The 21,818-nt window shown below is 36.6% G+C and overlaps 1 protein-coding gene across 2 annotated transcripts; it reads right to left on the bottom strand.

Moving 5' to 3' along the window:
* Positions 1-2,729: 2,729 nt before the first annotated feature.
* LOC148869767 (phosphatidylinositol-glycan biosynthesis class F-like protein) lies at positions 2,730-21,225 on the bottom strand. 2 transcript variants are annotated; one of them, XM_088971064.1, is made up of 10 exons: positions 20,802-21,225; positions 20,603-20,710; positions 15,131-15,532; positions 14,973-15,038; positions 14,828-14,870; positions 13,917-13,971; positions 13,725-13,773; positions 11,727-11,794; positions 11,329-11,437; positions 2,730-3,150 (listed from the first exon to the last, which is right to left on the bottom strand). In XM_088971064.1, exons 3-10 carry the CDS (start codon positions 15,311-15,313, stop codon positions 3,034-3,036), a joined length of 690 nt encoding a protein of 229 aa, XP_088827190.1. In that variant the 5' UTR covers positions 15,314-15,532; positions 20,603-20,710; positions 20,802-21,225; the 3' UTR covers positions 2,730-3,033. The 2 variants fall into 2 exon arrangements, with proteins under 2 accessions (XP_088827190.1, XP_088827191.1); XM_088971065.1 differs by having other exon boundaries at positions 20,603-21,208.
* Between the last annotated feature and the right edge of the window lie 593 nt (positions 21,226-21,818).

Raw genomic sequence — 21,818 nt, 5'->3', positions numbered from 1 at the left:
GGATCAGATACTAGATTTCTACACTAACTCTAGCAGAGTAGAAACATTTCTGTATAAACTTTCTTTCTCTATAAGCTTAATCAATTCCAGTTGATTAAGAGAGATTCCTCATTCCTGGTATCTGGATCTACAGCTTATGCACATCCCTGATAAAGTAAAAAAGTGCAAGCAAATGTGAGAATGAGTGGACAGTCATTTGGGAGGTATCGACAAGGGTGCAAGGAATAGGAGTGACGCTATAAACACTCAGCATGAAAAATGTGGTGGCATGGCAAAATCGAAAGTTTTTGATAACTAGAAGGCTTGACAGATGACCTGACAGTGCAGATTCAACATCTCTTTTGCATATGCCACATTTTCCCCTCTCGTTGAGGGGATTCTTCCAGAAAACCTGTGCAAATAACATTCACACAACGATCAACTGCTCCAATTATAATCACGATCACACAACATTTCCAAAGTCATTTAGCATGCATTAGGTGATAGGCCCCAGAACTCCATGAATAGCAGTCTTCAACCTCTGGTTTGCATAATTATCTAATATCCAACTCAATAAAGTGCAAGGCTATCTTGGGTCTTGGGATGGATGGACTGGATACAAACCTAACCTCAAGCATGCTTTAGTATGAAAATGGCTGCTTTCTAAATTAAAGGAAATAAACTTTGGCCTGAATCTGTCTTGCCAAACTTGGGCTGATGTCAAGCCTAAATCGGCAAAAATAAAAAGCTTTATAGCAATTAGTGCAGAGGAAGCATCCTGCTCAGCCAGACCCGCTGCTTCAGCTGTTATCATTTGCTGAGGCAGATTGAGCTATAATACTATTTGTGACTGGCTCAATGTAAAATCTCCCGAATATTCATGACAAATGCTCTTTAATGGATGTCTGGACTGTCCATGCTGCAGAAATTAGGCCTTGAACTGATTGCTAATAATGTTCACACAATTCCTGCCAAATCTATCCGAAGGCCTCATGCCTCTCTGTGTGTATGCATCCATTTATTCATCCCACGTGCATGGATATATACATACATAGGCAACAATGATAATTTGCAAGGCAACCTAGAATTAGCCCATCTGTGTCAGTAGTTTTGAACTATTTTGATACACCTAACAACCTGATGGAGGCCTTTATTTGGATAATAACCAAATAATTCACTTGATTGTTAACATTGCAATATCACCCGACTTGGAACAAAGTCATTCTTGGTTATGTATCCAACCAAGGGCTGACCCAACTTTTATGGTCAAGATTGGTGACCATAAGTAACACATGAAAAAGAATACTCAGAAAAGGGATATTTCATGTGTATTGGGGTATATCGGAGGTGTATTAGGATATATCGGTAGCATATCAACGAAAAACATACGGCCAAAAATTGAAAAAAAAATGCGGAAAACAAGCTTCTTTTCCCTGAAATAAGCATTCTTTCACCCCCAAATGACTCTAAAACTCCAAACCTCATTCAGAGTGTTAGATTTGCAAAGATTTACAAGAAACAAGTGTGAATTGTTAATTTTTTTGAAGATTTTTCAAATTTTGAAAAAATATTGCAAAAAGAAGTAAATTTTTTTTTTCAATTTTTTATAATATCTTGTGATTTTTTTTTCTTGAATGTATAAAATTATGCTGATCTACATTTCTTACATTCACAATCACAATTTTGTTGTGTTATGAATAGATTTATGGAGATTTCATGAAGATATTTAGGGAAAATTTAAATTAACAAAAAAATGAAAAATATATTTTCTTTTTTGCCTGTAAATACTAAATATGCTTTAGATCTATGGATTTATTTATCATTTTATATTTTTAGAATTAAAAAATAAACAGTAATTAATAATATTTTATCATTTGATCACAACAATTGAAATATATTATAATTATATGGATGATTTATCATTTCCACATACCAATTGGAATTTCTTCTTTAATAAATATATTTTTTTATTTTTTATTTTTAGAATTAAAAATAAATAAATAATTAATTATATTTTATCACTTGATCACAATGATTGAATATATTATAATTTCATGAATGATCTATCATATTCACAAAGAAATTGAAATTTTTTCTTTAATAACTATTTTTTGAATATATTATATAATGTTTATTTATTTTTTATAATTTTTGAAAATAAATAATAAATAATTATTAATTATATTTTCACTTAGAAATTGTACCAATGCATGTTTTATGATTGGATAGGAGAGTTGGGTTTTTCTCATCCCATAAAACATTAAAACTTAAGAATTTTAATTTATAAATTATAGTTAAAGCATAGGATTTTTAAGGAAATTATAATTAGCTACAATATATTTTTTCATAAAACAATCAAAATATATTAACTTAATGTACATACACCTCATTAAGGTCTTATATTTAGTGTTCATGTACTTTTATGATTTATTAAAGTATTTATAATGTTTCCAAGCATATCATAATTTTTCTTCGATACGCATGTGTATCCAATGTATATCCCGATTGACCGATATGTCTCTTAAAATTGTCTTTCCGATACACTTGACGTTTCCGATACTTTGAACCTTGCTAAGCACAATTTAAGTTGGGCAAATTTGTAAATTTTAGCTCATTGACAATCATGTGTTTCCACAGGCCGAATTGGACCTTGCAAGAAATGGGATCTAATCTTGCAGTGTATCTAAGATCCTTATTGATTCGTTGATTATCTTATTAGGATAGCAAATGGGGACCTAGAATGCAAATCATTTTCATGCAAAGCTTTGAAAATTACATTGATCATCAGATATCTCATATCAAGATTTCCAATTACAATTTGTCAATCTCATTCCTCAAACTTCAAATCATGCTGCATCAAACATCATAATTTTCTCATATGGAGGTTCAATGGGCACAAAATTGCTTCTCAAATAGTGAACCCTGATCAATAAGGTCATGCATTTTCACCGAGGATCATATTGCGGCTAATTACGTGTATCAAGCCAATAGTGCTCATAGCATTGCAGTTATTGGTTGAGGAGAATGAAGAGGGTATGAGTTGATAGTGTTCCATTAGTCTCCTTTGACGTGTGGCCGTCTCCTGTCAAACACAAATATGAAGCCCAAAGATGCAACCATTCCGATAATATACCCAGCAATTGCTCCATAGCTGACAGAAATTGGCCATTCCTGCAAAGGACAATAACGTTATTTGAATTTGAAAAGAGAAAGAACACCAGGCACTAAAGCTTGACAGGACCAATTCTGTCATTGACGACAAGCGTGGATAAGTCAATTTGGTAAACCAGCTATAATGTGATGTCATTTAAGACAAAGAAAAATTTTGAAGAGTCAGGACCCTAGAACTTAAAAAACATGCTATTTTTATGGAGTCTTGCTCATTTGTTGCAATGATGGCTAGTTTCTTTTTTATTTTGCTGGCAGAATGAAGAATCCATCTCAGTGATTAACTTCATGCCAGGAATACCCTAAAATTACGCAAATTGGGTTGCCACTAAGATGAAATCAACTAGTGCATGTTTAATTCAATTAGGACAAGTTTCAAAAAACAACATTTAACTTCGCAAACCAGGAATGTCTTGTGTCATTAAGTTCTCAATTTGTCCAGAAGCTAGCACCATTTGTATTGGTGATAAAGAAACATCAGAAATATAGGAAAGATTTCTGCCATGTCTGTTTTATTATTTAACAGAAAGAAGTCCAAATTTTGCACAGTTTAATCTAAGATTTTTTTTTTCAGAAAGAGGTGAGCTGGCTGATTTATGGGGAATATATGGGAACTGGAAAGCGGTTCCAGGATTATTAAAGATAGGCATCATCTAGAAAAGGGATTTTTGTTTTTTGTTTTTTTTTTTTTATAGGTGACAAGAAATTTCATTAAGAAAGAACGACAAACCATGAGGTACAAAATAAGGCTCAAAGCAATAAGCACAAAACAAAGTTACAAACTGAAATTTCCCAAAAGCCCCAAACACCAACAAACCCAAAAACAAAGAAAAAAGATTACAAATTACAAGCCGGCCCTGGGCATCCCCAATTCAAACTCTCTACCTACTCCACTTCTTGCGAACAAATCAGCTAACGAATTAGCACTCCTTGGGAGCCAGTTGAATGAAGCATGCAAAGAGGCCTAAAAAGTGAGCTAATCTCACCAAATATCTTAACTGCCATGGGATCAAATCTTGAGAATTCATCCACTGAATGATTGTTTGACAGTTCCTATCTACTTCTACAGCTGTCAATCCCTGTTGCAAGCTCAATTTTAGTCCTTGAATTAAGGCCAATAATTCAGCTCTTAACGAATTTCCATACCCAACAGGACCAGAGTAAATCAGCATTAAATTACCTCTGGAATCCCTAACCACCACCACTCCAGATTCTCCAGGATTCCCTACTAAGCCACCCATCAAAATTTATTTTGCACCTCCCTTCTCCTGGAACAGACCATTCCACTACTCATTGAGGCACCCTAGATTGAAAACCTGCTATTATATTCCATCATCTCAGCAAGTCCTTGATGCAAGCAAACACCATTAAATTCGTTGCATATTAAAGCCCAACACAGTCTTTATCAGTGTGAGTTCAACCATTTCTTCCACCCATTTGTGTTCTTGAGTAGGAATATTATTTATAAGTCCAGTCATTATAGCTTATAGGCTTTATGATGGATGTGTTGAGGGATTTAACTTGATTCTTTTGTTTGTAATTGGTAATATGATATCTAGAGTATCAACGCTATTTCATGATTCATCTGGAAATGATACTTCATTGGTTCTCTTATTGAATTCCAGAGTTCCAATGGTTGTTCAGTTGGAAAACTGAGACAGGACATCTCCACTGCCCTTATCCATAGGGAATGCTGATATGTCTACAGAACTAACAGGACCATGGTGACTATTTCAGTCCAATAAACATACTTGTGTCTCGGTCTCCTGGGTTTTCCAGATATACTTCTATAGACATTGATTGAGGGCTATTAGCTCTTTTTGGCTTGATGTTTACAATATTGATGTGTTTTCCTCTCTTACCATTAATAGATGATCTTTTTCCTTCCGTGAACAAGAAGTTCCAGGTCATCCATCAGATAAGTTGGCCCTCCACATGTCCTATGTCTGATTTCCACCCCATTCAAATTTGTTTCCTAAACAATTCAGTCTCCTGTATGCAACATTTAACATAGTGGTCACTTCCAACAAAACCATATGTTAGTCAGCTATTATGATCAGAATCTCCATTCTACCCATGTCAGGCATGATATGTATCCTACACGACACCAGAAAGAGTGATGACACTTCTAAAGTACATTTTACCACATGGATACCTCTAAAATGTATTTATTGTATATTTTAACAAATCATAATATAATAAACTTGTATATGCTAAGTTGATAGAAAAATCTATACATGCTGAAAGTTTTGTTGAATTTAAATGGGTTCAGATACTGGAAAGACATGACATCAGAAAAACTTACTGCCAATCAGCCAGTATCATATAAGAGGTGACCAATCTGGTGGTATTCATCAAAATTCATGGGGATGTTTTGATTGGTTAAAGCTCTTCCGGTACCATGTCTTTCTGGTAATCATAGGTTTTCCCAATTTAAAAAGATGGTATTATCATATCATATGGGAGTATGGGACACTTGTATCTGTATCAGCGCCCTAGAGTCAAGAAATGGAGAGTTATTTTGCCTTATATATGTCCATGATTATACTTGTTTCTGAAATCCCTGATAGACATTGTTATAAGGGAGGCCCTTGCAAATGGACAAACAAAAATCAACATTTTTTAAGGTAAAACAAAAATTTTATTAAAAGAAAAGAGTACAAATGGTGATCACAGATCAACCAATACAGCGCTAAACAAAAAAGTACAGCAGAACTCACAAAACCACCACCCCCCAACATCACTCAAACTCCTAAAACAAAGAAACATGTGTCCCAAACTATGTATCTCTCTAATCTTGACATTAAAGATGATTAGATTTGAAGAAAGTGTACCATCTTACACTCGGACAAGATTTTATCCATAATATAGAACAAAATTTTAGGCAAGGATTTAGTACCACCTTAAATAATCAGGTAAAATAGCAAATTAGCAATTACACATATTCTTCCAACTTTAATAAAGTGAGGAAAAAGTGAAGAAAAGGATAGAAGAAAGAAAAAGAAGATAGGAAGAGAGGGAAAGGAAAGAGAAGAATAGAGGAAAAGAGGGAAGACAAGAAAGGAGAAATCTGTTCTATTCTCCTTATTGTCGACCCAGGTTGTATTAACATTCTACTAAGACTGAAATGATTACAATACCCTTAGGAAAATTACAGCAGATATAAGAAAGAAAGAATAACATGAAAATGACAATACTACCCCTGTTAACTACTTCTAACAATTCTGACACTCCCCCTCAAGCTGGAGCATATATATCATAAAGTTCCAGCTTGTTACAAATATAGTCCATTGTTGAGCGACCCATGCTATTAGTAAAAATATCAGCTACTTGGTCTTCAAAACATAGGGTGTAACAACCTCTCCACTTGTCACTTTCTCTCTCACAAAATAGAAATCAACCTCAATGTGTTTAGTCCTTTCATGAAACACTAGATTAGAGTCAATATGTGTTGCAGCGTGGTTGTCAAAAAACAATTTAATGGGTTGACAAATTGTGATATTCATCTCTTGAAGAAGATGCTTCAACCAGACTAGCTCACAGGTAGCATGGGCCATTGCCAATTCAGCTTCAGCGTTATTCCTAGCAACTGCGTTCTACTTCTTGCTCTTCCAAGTAATGAGATGTCTGCACAAGAAAGTACAATAACCTGTAGTAGACTTCCTGTCCATCGGAGACCCTACCCAATCTGCACCTAAGTACCCTATCAGAGACATATCTCCCCTTTCTTATACAAAAGCCCTTGACCAGGAGCACCCTTTAGATACTTCAGCACCCTCATAACACCATCCCAATGAGCAGTTGTTGGATTTTGCATGAATTGACTGAGGACTCCAACACTAAAGGAGATGTTAGGCCAAGTGATGGTAAGATAGATCAACTTGCCTACTAGTCTCTAATACTTTGTAGGGTCTTCTAATGGCTCCCCTTGACTATCAGTCATCTACACATTGGGATCCATGGGAGTTTCAACTGGCTTGGATCCTAACAACTCAGCTTCATCCAACATATCTAAAACATACTTTCTTTGTGACAGAGAGATTCCCCACTTTGATCGAGCTACCTCAATTCCAAGAAAGAACTTCAAGGTTCCTAGATCTTTAGTTTGAAAGTGTTGCTGTAGGAGTTGTTTCAACTCATCAATTCCATGTGTATCATTGCTAGTGAGAACAATATCATCAACATACACTACTAGAATGATCTTCCTAGATGACGAGTCTCTACTAAACACAGATCGATCAACATTGCATTGTTTCAAGCCAAAATTTTGCACCACACTACTAAAACGACCAAACCATGCCCGTGGTGATTGCTTTAGCCCAATCGACACACCTTTCCTGACTCCCCCTGAGCAACATACCTAGGAGGTTGCTCCATATATACCTCTTGAAAATCACCATGGAGAAACACATTTTTGACATCAAGCTGAAATACGGGCCACGCAAAGTGGGCAGCTAAAGAAATGAGCACTTGTACAAAACCTATTTTAGCCACAAGAGAAAAGGTTTTCAATAGTCCACACCATAGGTCTGAGTATACCCCTTTGCAACAAGTCGAGCTTTAAACTACTCAATACTGCCATCTTGATGGTGTTTAACTGTATATACCCATCGACAAGCAACGGCTTGGTTCCCAGGTGGTAAGGAAGTGAGATCCCAAGTATTATTGGACTGAAGAGCATGAAATTCTTCATCCATCACCTTCTTCCAGTTAGGAAATGAAAGGGCTTCCTATAGAGAACACGATAGAGAAACAAAGGATAGAAGGGAAATGAAACATTGATGTGAAGGAGACAAGTGAGCAAAGGAGACGTACCGAGAAAGGGAGTGATCTGTGCAAGTATGCTTGCCTTTACGATGGGCAATAGGAAAATCAAGATTTGCGGATGGTGGATTTATCAACAGCAAAGACTCTAGTGGCATGTCAAAAGCTGGAGCTGGATCAACTACTGGTGACAATTCTAGTTGTCTATCACATCTAGAGTACACTCTGTGAATAAATGGTTGAATAGGTTCTTTCATAGTAGGCAAGGGAATAAAGACATCACAAGATTCAAAGGGAAGAGGAATAGAAGGAGAAGGTTCACGTCCAAAGAAATAAAGGTAAACTCTCAAAGAAGGTAACATCCGGAGCAACAAAACTTTCCGTAAAACAGGGTTATAGCATTTGTAACCTTTCTGAGCATGAGTTTAACCAAGAAAAACACATATAATAGCTCTGGAGTCAAGTTTATCATGGCCTAGACCCAATTTGTGAACAAAACACACACAACTAAACACACGAGGATGAGAGAAAGGTGAGGTGGAAGGAAAAAAGATAGAGAAAGGTGACTTGCCATCTAGGATTGAAAAGGCATACGGTTTATGAGAAAACGAGAGGTGAGAACTACATCACTCTAATATATTTTAGAAACTGTCATTTGAATCAACAAGGTCCGAGCAATTTTAATCACATGGCGATTTTTTCTCTTAGCCACACCATTTTGCTGAGGAGTGTGTGAACATGAGGACTGAAAATTATTATGAAAGTATTCATTGGCATTATCTGAACGAAACACTTTAATGCATACACCAAACTAATTGCTTATCTTAGCATGAAAAGATAGAAAAATAGAGAACAATTCTGAATGATCCTCATTAAGTAAATCCATGTCATTCTTGAATAGTCATCAATAAATATTACAAAATATCTGAATCCATTACAAGATGACACACGACTAGGACCCCAAACACCTAAGTGGACTAAAGCAAAAGAACTTAGGAATCTCTTATCATCCCTAGGAACAAAAGACACTATGATGTTTATTTAATTAACATGAATCACAATCTAGCTGAGAAGGATGCCTAAGACGACGATGTGGTGTAAGAGAGGAATGAAGAGCCTTCTAAGGACCATGGCCATCCAAGTAGTACAGTCCTCCAACTTGACAACCACCACCAATCGTCTTCCCCGCCATCTTGAGATCCTAAAAGATAGAATATGAAGGTTAAATGTTACTGAATAATGACGGGTTTGAGTAAGCTTACTTATAGACAAGAAACTAAAGGGAAATTTAGGAACATAAAAAACCGAGTGTAAACTAAGGTTAGAACCAAGAGACACATTACCGGTATCAGTAATAGTAGAAGAAGAACCATCAGCTAAGGTAACAATTTGAGAGGTAGACGGTGGTGACAAGGATACAAACATATTTGAGGAGCCATTCACGTGGTCTGAAGCTCTAGAATCAATTACCCAAGGTGAAGGTGAAGAACTAAAGGCAAGACAAACAGTATCTAACTTCACAAGTGTAGCAGTGGCAGAACTAGAAGAGGCAGACTAGCGAAGCTTTTCATACTCCTCACGTGAGATAGAAATTGTCTTTATCCTTACCAACATTGGAAGTAGGAGCAATTCCAACCACACTAAAACTCCCAAAATCACCTTCCACCATTGTGTGACCTTCCCGTCCACAATGTGAGCAATCACAGGTTGACCCATGGCCACTATCACTACGACCACCACCACCCCTTGCACCACCAAACTCTCTACCACCTCCTCGTGCACCTCTGGGCCCACGGCCAAAACCCCTCACATTTCCTCCACCTCTACCACGCATATGTCTACTAGGAAAACCTCCTCTGGAAACCACCATGGCTGATCTCTCTAAAGGTGGGGGATGATCACTATGTGAATTTGAGGCTCTCCTTATGCGAGAGAAAACCTCAGACAAGGATAGGAGATCACTGCTCCCTAAGATTTGGGTCTGCACTGGTTCAAGTTCAGACCTCAACCTAGATAAAAATCTTGCTACATCTAGATGTTCTCGTTGTTCTTGTTGAGTCTTCAAATCAGTGAATAGGGGTTGATAAACATTGAGCTCATTCCTTAATCTTTATAGAGAAGTATTGTATTCTTCAACACTTATATCTCCTTGTTGAAGAAAAAATAATCTTGGTACAACTGGTAAATTCTTGTGACATTGTCTTGCTCAGAGTACAATTGCATGGCATGGCCCAAAATCTCCTTGGTCATGTCTAGAAACATAAGGTTTATACTAATGTGATTCTCCATACTATTCCAAAGTGATGTCATAATTTGGGCATTCTCTTATACCCATTCATTGTACCCTTCTGATTCACTTTTCAATGGACCCTCCTTGATGTACTTCAGCTTGCCTCTTGCAATGAGACCCCAACCAACTTGGCCCATGGGAAATAATTAGTACCATTGAGTTTCACCGTAGTTAATTGAGAAGTAACGAAATCTGATTGCACAACTACTATAGGTTTAGTGCTACCGTTTGATGAAGCCATGAGTGAGAGGAGATCACTGATTTGTCACCTAGGCAAACTGTCAAACAGCTAGTATGCAACTCCTGTAACACACCTTTCTCTTTAGGAAAAACGCCAAGAATCATCAGCCCTCTACTTTAGAAACACTTGAGAAATATTGCATACTTACCAAAAGGTGTTACCACAACACAAACCACTACAAATCACCACACATTGAGGAGCACCTACCTCACAACTCAAAACATCACAAAGCTGCCTTCTTCGAATTACTGAATAGAGGGCTTTTAGAAAAACAGCAACTCACACAACACTGCAACTTGAGGCATTAAAGCCTCTTTTCCAAGTAGGCGATCAGCCCCCTTAAGTCCTTTTCCTTTCCAACAAGAATAGAGAATATTCTCTATTCTTAGGGCACAATAAGTTGGGAGGTGAACAGTGCCGTAAACAGTACAGTTGACCTCAAGGCTCTGATACCATGTTCCAACTTTAATAAAGTGAGGAAAAAGTGAAGAAAAGGATAGAAGAAATAAAGAGAAGAAGATAAGAAGAGAAAGGGAAGGGAAAGAAAAAAATAGGAGAAGAAAAGAGGGAAGACAAGAAAGGAGAAATATGTTCTATTCTCCTTACTGTCAAACCAGGTTGTATTAACATTTTACCAAGGCTGAAATGGCTACAACACCCTTAGGAAAATTACAGCAGATATAAGAGAGAAAGAATAACATGAAAATGACAATACTGCCCCTGTTAACCACTTCTAGCAATTCTGACACATATAAATGGACTTGAGAACATGCATATTATTGGTGATGTTAACCCAATTGGTATTGAAGAGGAAAAGTAGGAATTCAAACAAAATAACAAAGAAATGTCATAAATTTTAATTAAATTAGGAGCAAGAAAATCTTACCTGCCATGGCCTTTCCCAATCAAGGGGCATAGGCCAAGCCCCAAGCCAAGCTCCAATAACAGTCCCATGAGCTGGTAGACAAATCATGTAATCAACAATGCCAGCTGGCCTGAGAAAATTTATATGTAATCCATCATAAATAGCACATAGTAGACAAAAATTGAGAATTATGATTGCATAACATCCTTGTACAAATTTGCATTTGAAACTAGGTTACTTGACAATTGACATTTAGAGTGCAAAACCTTGTATTTTGTATATAGAGTGCAAAACCTTGTATTTTGTATTATTTTATATGTATTTGCACTGTACATATTTGCATTTTGTACTCCTTCCAAACTGAGCATTATGGTTTTGCACATGGAAATAGGTAAAACTTCATAAACCGAAATGCTTACTTGGCATATACAAACAGGCGCTGCCAATTGTTCCATGATGAACCAAAAACAGAAGCTGCAGGTGCAAACTGCAAAAATACAGACAGGTTAGTTATCTACTTCAGTAACCAATGTAATAAAGATATAGCATGTTGGACATGAAAAACAGAGAGCACAATCTGGAGGTATTTCTACTACATATTCATGAATAATTTAGAAAATTGTAGGGTGAACTTAAGTTCATAAGCACATTCATAATTGCAATAGTAATCAAGGCAATTTCTAGGTGTCAAGGGGGAAGGCTGTTTGGGAAAAACAGCCTGGGCTGTTTTGAAGTTTCATGTGCGTGACACATTAGCATGGATGTGGGTTAAAAGAGCAATTGCAATCAATATTCTTTTAATTAAAAAGACAAATAAAGAACTAATGGGGTAACGTGTCATGTGCAGGAAGCTTCAAGACAGCTCAGGCTGTTTTTTCCAAACAGCCAAGCTTTTCTTTCCCATGGGGGATCATCTTACCCAAGCACCAAGTTGTTTTGGTACAAGGTTAGTTATTTGTTCAGGTTTGATCAGCATACAAGTCAATGGATTGCTACCAAAAAAAAAGGTCAATGGATTGTCTTGAATCCTTGAAGACTTCAAAACCTAAACCAATAAGCAAAGAAGAACTTGAAGTTCAAGATTTCACCAAATCAACACATAATAGCAGAAAAGGCATGTTTTCTTTTCTTTATTGTTCTTCTCATGCATATGTTGATGTTCTATGTTTTGATATGGGGCTATACTTATTTCACAAGGATTATTGGCAATTATTAGCGAAAGATGACTGCTGGTTGCCATGAAACCAGGGACTAAGACTACCCTGAGATTTATATTTTTGTTAAAAAAGGAGTTAAGCAGAAGCCCAAGCCCCTAACCAAGGTTCAAAGTATCGATATGATACGAGTTTCGGCCGTATCTTATTGACACTTATAAATGGACGAAACTCTATTTTTTTTTAGTTTTTTTTTCAAATTTTGATTTTTGGGAAGCTTTTAGCATGCTTTTTATTATTAAAAAAATTGGGGGTCCAAAACACCTGAAAACAGGCGTTTCAGACCGTATCATTTTCAAAAGATACGATACAATACACCCAATACGAGGCATATCGTATCGATACTTTGAACCATGCCCCTAACTACAAGACCCCCCATTGCCTAGCTTTGCCTTGGTACCTTGAAAAATATGATTTCAACCACACATCCACAGGCACACACACAAATTTCTATAACTCACAGTTATAGCTAGAAGAATAGAAACTACAAAAAGGATATGAACTTGAGAATTGAGAAGTTTTACTTCATACGCACTTGTCTGCCCCATATCATTTATCCCTAATTGCTGATCTATGGGTTTTGAGCTCTTGGCCTCTCCTTTTTGTGTAGGCGGGGAATTGCAACCTTGTTAGGTTTTTATATAAAAGCTTTTGGATGGGATTCTTTGTAACCTTTCTGTGGAGGATATGCTTTAAAGAGTTGGGGTGCTGCCTTGGAGAGTTCTTAATTTTTGTTTGAAATCGCTGGTTCCTCCTTGTATGCAGATTCTATATATATGGTGAATTGTTACACTCAATGTTGGTTCCAGCCTTTCTTGCAAAAACTTGCAGCTCTCAGACTCAAACCAAACTCTCACACTAGTCACCCCAAGATTTTACCATATGGTGAATTGTTATCTATCAGTAAATAAAAAGTCTAGAAGGGGCAACTTCTTATTCATTGTATGTAAAGCCAGTATCTGAGGCTTTTGCGGATCTTAATTTTTGTGTTTAAATGTAAGGGAGTTTTCATTCACTCCAGAAAATATCCAAGATCATTTATTTTACATGTAAGGGGAATTGTTCTTCACTGCAGGAAATATCCAAGATCAACCCATAAGATTAAATACAAGTTCAATGGCTCTCTTTTACTCACTTGGGTCACTAAAACAATAAGGTATTCAATCAAGATCATAAAGAGGAAGACAAGGGTTTGGTACTCACAGTGAACAAGGACATGAGCAGGGACCAGCTAATGGTTCTCCTTATATACCTGTCTCCATCAAAAAATGAAGTACAAAGAACGTTTAGCAGAGTTGAATACAAGAGCATCTTCTAAGAGATTATCCATAAATATCTCCCAGTGGTTGTATTATTTCTAGCAATTTTGTATGGGTGCATATAAACATCACTCACAGAATTCCAATAGGTGCCCCCAAAACAATAGCTCCAAAAGCATTTAGAAATGCCCCTACAAGAATAGAAGTTATACAAGTTATTGTGCAGAAAATATGAAGCACTAAGAAATAGCATGCACTTCATAAATTAAAAGTGCATAAAACATGTGAAAGTTTAAAAATATTACTAGAAAGAAGTGTATCAATAAAGGGAAAAAATGACTCAACAAAAAGAATAAGAAACCTTCAATTGATTACAGTGGAATTTATCACAACTTAACCTATGGCAAAAGCAGATCTTGGGGGCCATATAACAGTATTGAGTGTCAAACTGTGTTTGGCCACATCAAAGTCCTTTATGGTTATGGGTGAAGTGTTTTTGGCTAATGGACAAATAGCAGTAAGCACAAAATGTTGGGACTACTTAACTATCCATCTCCAAGAACAGCTATCTGTTTTTGCAACTACTTACTTTAAAGGTTAACTGCAATCAAACTCCCAAGTAACTGACTTGAAAACCAGATCATTGATAATCATTTTAAATATAGTGCCCGGAAATATTTGAACAAATTTTCTGAATAATCAAATTGCCCCTCTAACTTAATACCCAAATACCCAATATTAGGGGGAGAAAATGGAAAGTACCAATCGAGAATCAACTGCTTATGTTCTTAGCCCATAAGCCACAAGTGTAGATTCAACTGGGTCAAACACTACCAAAGTATAATGCACACCATCCCTTTGTCTGATCACATCGTAATTCTGTCGAATGGTTAAAAGGCAGAGTTGTCTACCATTTTGTGTAAGTTTAAAACTAGTTTCCAAAATGTAGAACACAAGAACCAATTCAAGCATTAAATATATTACTAATCAAATTTCACAAGGAAACTCTCAAAGGTTAAACTATTAGAACTTAGAATGCATACCCACCAGCTGGAATTCCTAGTAAGCCATGTCCAACCGCCTTCAAGAACTGTTAACAATTATCAAAACCCTAATAAATTATCAAATATTAGACATATAGAACAGATCAAAGCCACAAATTAAAACTAAGAACAGGAGATGAGAAAGTTACCGAGCATTGCTTGGGATTCCATCGTGAGATACTGTAAACTCCAATTACTATTGGTGTCTCAATAACCTACCAAAATATTTATATCAACAAAAAACAACGAATTAGATTTTTTTCGGAAGCATAGCCAGTCTCCATTAAAATTGGTATGCTTAATGTACCCAAATGAGAAATAGGGTCTGATCAGGGTTAGAAATGAGATCAATAGAATAGATGTTGTGGGCAACCCAGAATGCTACTGCTAACCCTAACCCACAGATCAAATGCAACCGAAATGCTTCCCAAATTGACACCGGTACTGAGACATTTTGGTCGCTGGAAGCTTCAGCAGTTGTCTTCTCCATTCTTTCTATTGAACTACCAGATCTTACAACTCACAAGTTGTGTCTTCTCATTAATCTTTATGTCAGTAGGCCGAATTAAAATATTTGAGGCCCAAAATGTGTTTGTCTAGTTTGGGCTTGAAGCATTCAATTAATAGGCCCCCAATGAATGGTTCTCAAAGCCAACAGATAGATTTTGTCTTGGGCTCGGGCATACAGCATCCGTTTAATCTGTCCCACCTAAGAGAGGGCAAGGACAGAAAATCAGCATGTCAACTACTTTCAGCAATGCAATTTCAGGGATTATGATGACGATCACAAAAACAATAACAATAATAATAATAACACTAACAACATCAACAACAATAATAACAATAAGTTCATGATCCTTATCAAAACCTTCTTTTAGTTATAAATAAAAAAGAAAATTTATTGAAAATGAGAGAAGGCACAAGAAAGTGACAAGATATCACCCACAAGGAAAAGTACTTAAAACCGAAAAATCCAAATCCCTTCAAGCCCCTTGAAGTACCAAAAAAAAATTTCCTTTCCCTTGGCCCTTAAATATCATAGCACATTTTCTATCAAAATCCAATCCTCCTCAAAGGACCCAAAGCTTGCTCGCTAACACATCCATACACCCTAACAATAACCTCTACTAATCAACACTATGCAACAGAATTTTCCTCGCTCATTGGAAACTTCATTCCCATAACATTTTTCTTCTAAAATCTTGACAAGAAATCGAAGCATGGTGATAACAAGAACTTTGTGATTCAGCACTACTCTTGAAACTAAACTCAAGTTGTAGATGTGTAGAACCGAAAATAAATATCAAATAGGAAGAAGAGAAGAGAATGTCTAGGCAATCACACCTTAGGGTAAGGTGTACGAAAAGAGGTACAATAATGCCTTGCCCAAAAATTGCCTTTCAAAGAAGTCTAGGAACGACCTATTCCCCCAAAAATTGTTGTATTCCGCTGGGAAAGTCTTCTATGGGAAAATCAATACTTTGGAAAACTTACAAAAAAAAGACCCTCTCTTTGTCTTTCCCCAAATTGGTGCTCCTTGTGTAAGGCCGAGAATGAGGACTGTTTCCATTTGATGATCTCTTATTCCTTTGCTACAGCTATATGGAGTTGGAGCCTTTGTTTATTTGGAGGTAGGTGGACTATGCCTTCTGATTTAAGCTCGTTTTTCAACCCATCTGTTTTTGTTTGGCACACTAGATGAGGTAAGGTCATGTGGAAATGTGTCCGGGCAGCCACTTTGTGGACACTTTGGGAGGAAAGGAATGCAAGAATTTTCTTAGAGAAGGAAAGAGGATTAGATAAAATGAAGGACTGCATCCTAACAAGAGCAATCCATTGGCTGAAAACCGTGGATATTTTTGATGACTTGTGGAGGAATTGGCTAGTAATAGCTAACACTTCAACAAAGAAGAATAGAATTCTGTCAGAATGGGTTCCGCCTTTGGAAGGTGTCATCAAGCTGAACTTTGATGGAAGCAGCCAAGGCAACCCCGGGCCTTCAGGAATAGGGGGTATCCTGAGAAATAAGGACAGCAACATAATTTCCTTACTCTCAGGACCGGTGGGAGTGGGGGACTCCACAAGGGCAGAAATCCTTGCTGCAGTACAAGGAATTCAGATCACTGACCAGCTTGGGGTGGAGCACCTCCTAATTGAAGGGGACTCTCAGGTGGTAACAAGGTGGATTCTAAACCCGGATACCACCATTTGGGGCTACAAAGATCTCATAAAAAAAGTAAAGTGGTTAAACAGCAATATGAGAGTTCAGGTAAAATGGGTTAGTAGGTCTGCTAATTCTATGGCTGATGCTTTAGCCAAACAGGGGGTTTCTAAGGAAGATCTTTTTTGTGCTTCTTCCTAAGTTATTATTAATTTGGAAATCTGTACTTAACTAGCCCGGAGAGGTTGCAACTCGTGCCTTTCCTTGGGGACCTTGTACTATTGTTTATTGCTGATTAATAAAATTATTTCAATTATAAAAAAAAATGCCTTGCCCATTCTTTCATGCTAACATTTCTTGGACTTGGAAGCTATCTTCTCCACTAATTTACACAAAGTCTTATTAAAGGCTTCTGCTAATCCATTAGCAGTTGCATTGTCCATGGTTGAGCACCTTTGCTTGATTCCATATTTTATGCAGAATTGATCCATCAAATGGTTACTGAATGGCTTCCCATTGTTGGTCACATTGTAAATGGAATGCCTTACCTATAGACAATATTTCTCTTGATGAACTCCACTACTGTTTCTTTCTTTACTTTCTTACGTGGAACAAACCCCTTCCCACTTTGAGAAGTAATCCGTCGCAGCAAGAATGAAAAGATTCCCTTTAGAAGTTTTAGGAAGAAGACCAACTACATCAAGTCCCCATCTGTCAAAAGGCCAAGAAGCAATAGTTAGATGTAATGGCTCAGGTGGTTTGCCATATGTAATCTCCATGGAACTAACAAGTTTGGCAATGTTTAGCATACTCTAAGGAGTCTTTCACCATGGTAAGCCAATAAAAGCCCATCCTTTTTATGCATTCATGGAGTTTAGGTCCTAACTCATATGCTCTGCATACCCCAGAATGGGTCTGCTCAAAAGCTTTTCAAATCTCATCTCCAAGACACCTCATATGACATCATTAAACAAGTGACAATAAAGTGTGTTGTTGAAGTACAAAAAACATAGTGTTTTGTACCATATCTCTGTCTTGTGTTTAAGATCCTCCGGAAGTTGCTTCCAATCCTCAGTTTCAGTGGCATAATACAAAGACAACATCATTTTCTTCCTCTTCCTCTAGTAATAAAAGGGGAATGACCCACTTTTCACATATTGGCTATGTTGTTTTCTCTTCTTTGGCTAATGTAAGTACTGCAACAAGGTTAGGTAGAGCATCAGCTTGTTTATTTTCACTACGAGGGACATGCTCAATAGTGAAACCATCGAATTTGCTTTAGCAGTTGGGTTGCATATTGATGACATGGCATCAGATCAGGCTTCTGCACTTCATGTTCTGTTAAGAGTTAATTAATAACCAACTTCAAACCTCCACAGATGGTAAGTTGGCGAATTTGTATTTCTATTGCCATCTTTAGGCCAATAATGAGAGCTTAACACTCCACAATGTTATTGGCACAAAGTTGGGTAAAGGCACAAGAAAATGACAAGACTTCTCTTTGAGGGCTCACAAACATTACTCCTGCCCCTACACCATCCTTCTGAGCTGCTCCATCAAAGAACATCATCCATGTTGTCATTATGTCAACATAGAAGACCTCTTCATCTAGCAATTCCTCAAAGAACTCCCAGTTGGCTGGAATTGGGTGGTCTGCAAGAAAGTAGGCTAGAGCTTGACCTTTCACTGCCTTTTGTGGTACGCAGACAATCTCAAACTCTAAGAGTAGAAGAGCTCATTTAGCTAGTCTCCCAGAAAGAACAGACCTTGTCTTGTGGTACTTGAGGGGGTTAGCTCATAGATCAAATGTATGGTGTGTGCCAACATGTAATGATGGAACTTCTTTGTGGCAAAGATCAAGGCAAGACATGTCTTCTCAATGGCTGAATAGTTTAGTTCAGCACCCACTAAGGTTCAACTTAAGTAATACAGTGCATTTTCCTTGCCAGCATCATTTACTTGTGCAAGGAGAGCTCCCAAAGAATGTTCTTGTGCTGAAATATAGAAGATAAGTGGCTTCCCTGGGATTGGAGCTGCCAACACACGGGGCTCGAGAAATACTTGTGAGTGTCAGGCTCACTTGGGCTGAATTGGAGTCACCACCCATAATTTGAAGGAAATGAAGGTGATGGGACCTCCAAGAATGACTTTCAAAAATAATTTTGTTTGATAGTGACTCCAAATCCAAGGAACTGGTTAAATTAGTTTGGGTAAGACTCGGATAGGAAAGGGAAGGGATTAGGCACCCCTCTCCCTGGTCTGATAGGTGGGGCTCATATGGGACCCAAATAAACATGAGCATAAAAATATGCAATTCTTTAATTAACTAAAGACATCAATAATAAAGAAAGCAAAACAAGCCAAGAACAAACCAACACAAGAGAATGAACCCTATTTATATTTTATTTATTTCTTTATTTCTTTATTTTTATTATTTTTTACTTTCTTTTTTTTTAATTTAATTTTATCAGTTATTTATTTTGATTATTTGTTTTATGGGAACAGCAATTTATTTATCCTATGGTTTTCATCCTATGTTTTTTATTACATATTTTTTTATTACTATTGTCATTTTCTTATCATTACTACTATTCATTTATTTTTTATTTTTTATTTTTTTCTTCTTCTTATTTTTTTATTTTTTGTATTGTTGTTTTACTTTTCTATTTTATTATTCTTTATTCTTTTTATTTTTTACATTTTTTATTTCATTTTTTAATGTTTCCTCTTTGATAGCTTATTCTCCCCTTCTATCACCTAAATATGGCGGAATCTATTGAACTAGCCACCCATTTCGTCCATTTTTGCTCAATTTATTCATTATTTTGTTTTTCATTCGGTTTTTAGATTGGATTAATTTGTCCTCCTCGGCCAATCACCCTTCTCATTCCCGCTCTGTACATCAAAGACCATCTCCATTCCGTTATCTATTCCTGGTTGTCATATTCTATTTTTTTTCCCTCTGTTCTGTTATTTTTCCTTGTAATTTTTTTATTTTCTTATTTTTAGCTATGACAATCATCATTGATTAGGTAGTCTTCCTCAGGGCAACAAAAATAGCAGGATGTCCGAAATCCCTCATCACAGTATCGTGAATCTAAATCAAACAGACAACCCAATTCTAATGCATCAATTCGGCTGGGATGAAGATCACCAAAACAACATACTTAACCTAATATCTAAACAGCGATTAACAAAACACATCAAGTCTCACCCTCATAAACAAAACAAACATAACGATCCACCGTAATGAAACGGTTAAAAGGAAAAGATGCAATATGTTACGTGACTTACTAACTACAAGATTCGGCCTTCGGTGATCGATAAAACATAAACATAATGAAACGAATAGCATTATAATCAACAATATCTTCAGATAGAAAATCACAACTGAAAAAAAATAGAGAACACTAATCTTCTCTCTGGATAGCTAAACAAATAAATAATCAGAGCAGCAGGAGGAAGCCAAGTCCAATCTGGGTAGGTTCCAAGGACTTCACGGAAGCCAGTTCGGCAGAGGCTTTATCGCCGGCTCTGACGACCACCCAGATGACCGCTATCCCATAGAAAAACGAGAGAAAAAAATCAAAAGATACAAGAGAAAGGAAGGAGGATTACGATGGGAGAAGAACTTATGAATTTAGCGTGAGATTGGACGCTGCAACAGAGGAACCGAGAGTGTATCGTTCCGAGTTTCCTTCTTCGAACGGAAATGATGACTGATATCTGTAACCAGAAGCTTAGTAAGAAGAAATGATCGTCTGGGTGGGGATTTTGCCGAAGACCGAGAAGGGAACGGATCCAATTGACAGTTTACCGTGCTAGAAATGGATGAAAATGAGGGAAGGGTGCCGTCACCGCAACTCCTCTGTTCTAGTCAAGAAGATGATGAACAGTAGCCGGAGGTCACTAAGAGAGAAAAGGATGACGGGGATGTGTAAGAGAGAATTAGAGAGAGAAGAACGAGAGGGGAGAGAGAGAAAGGAGTTTCACCGCCGCCTCTCTGTCCTCGTCGCAAGAGGAAGGGGTAGGAATGGCAATTTCGCGAGAATTTTCGGGTATCCAACCAGACCCGATTACCAAAACCCTAGGTTGAATTCGAGACGAATTTAGGATATTAGATTAAAACCTAGGGGAGGAATTGCATGGGCAAAAACCCTAGGTTGAATTCGAGACGAATTTAGGATTAGGATATTAGATTAAAACCTAGGGGAGGAATTGCATGGGCAAAAGATGATGGTAAGTGACTTATCAAAATTAAATTATTATATAGTGAAAAATTTGTAAAAGTAAAATTTTTTATTAAAAAATATCTATTTAAAATAAATAAAAAATTATAAATAATAATATATTTAATTTAATAAAATAAAATAATAAATAAATAAATAATCACGACCATGAAACAATAGAGTGAAAGAGGGAGAGATGACTCTTGTCATTGTATTTTTGTTTTATATAATGGAATAATTGTAAATAGTTAAATAATAATTAAATTAATTTAATAAAATAAATGAGATAAATAGACAATCAAGTAAATATATATATGAATATATACACAATTCTATGTCCTATTTTGCTAGCAATAATAATTTGTTAGATTATTAAATTATTAATTAATTAAATAATTTAGTAAAATAAGTAAAACTTCATGCATTATCAATACAAAATTGGTAAAGGTTGTCTCAAATTATTTAATTAATTAATTTAGTATTGTTAATGGGTTGGACTGAACTATTGGGCTACCGAGCCCTTGAATAGGTTTAGCCAAGTTTATGGCTCGGCCTAACCTAAGACTTGGCCCATGTATCAACCTAGCTTGCAACACGGCATGGGC

The sequence above is a fragment of the Nelumbo lutea genome, chromosome 2 (assembly GCF_056320005.1).
Source record: "Nelumbo lutea isolate HS-2025 chromosome 2, American lotus-T2T, whole genome shotgun sequence".
Classification (NCBI taxonomy): domain Eukaryota; kingdom Viridiplantae; phylum Streptophyta; class Magnoliopsida; order Proteales; family Nelumbonaceae; genus Nelumbo; species Nelumbo lutea.
Note: the sequence above shows the minus strand (reverse complement) of the source record. Positions and strands in the feature narration are given on the sequence as shown.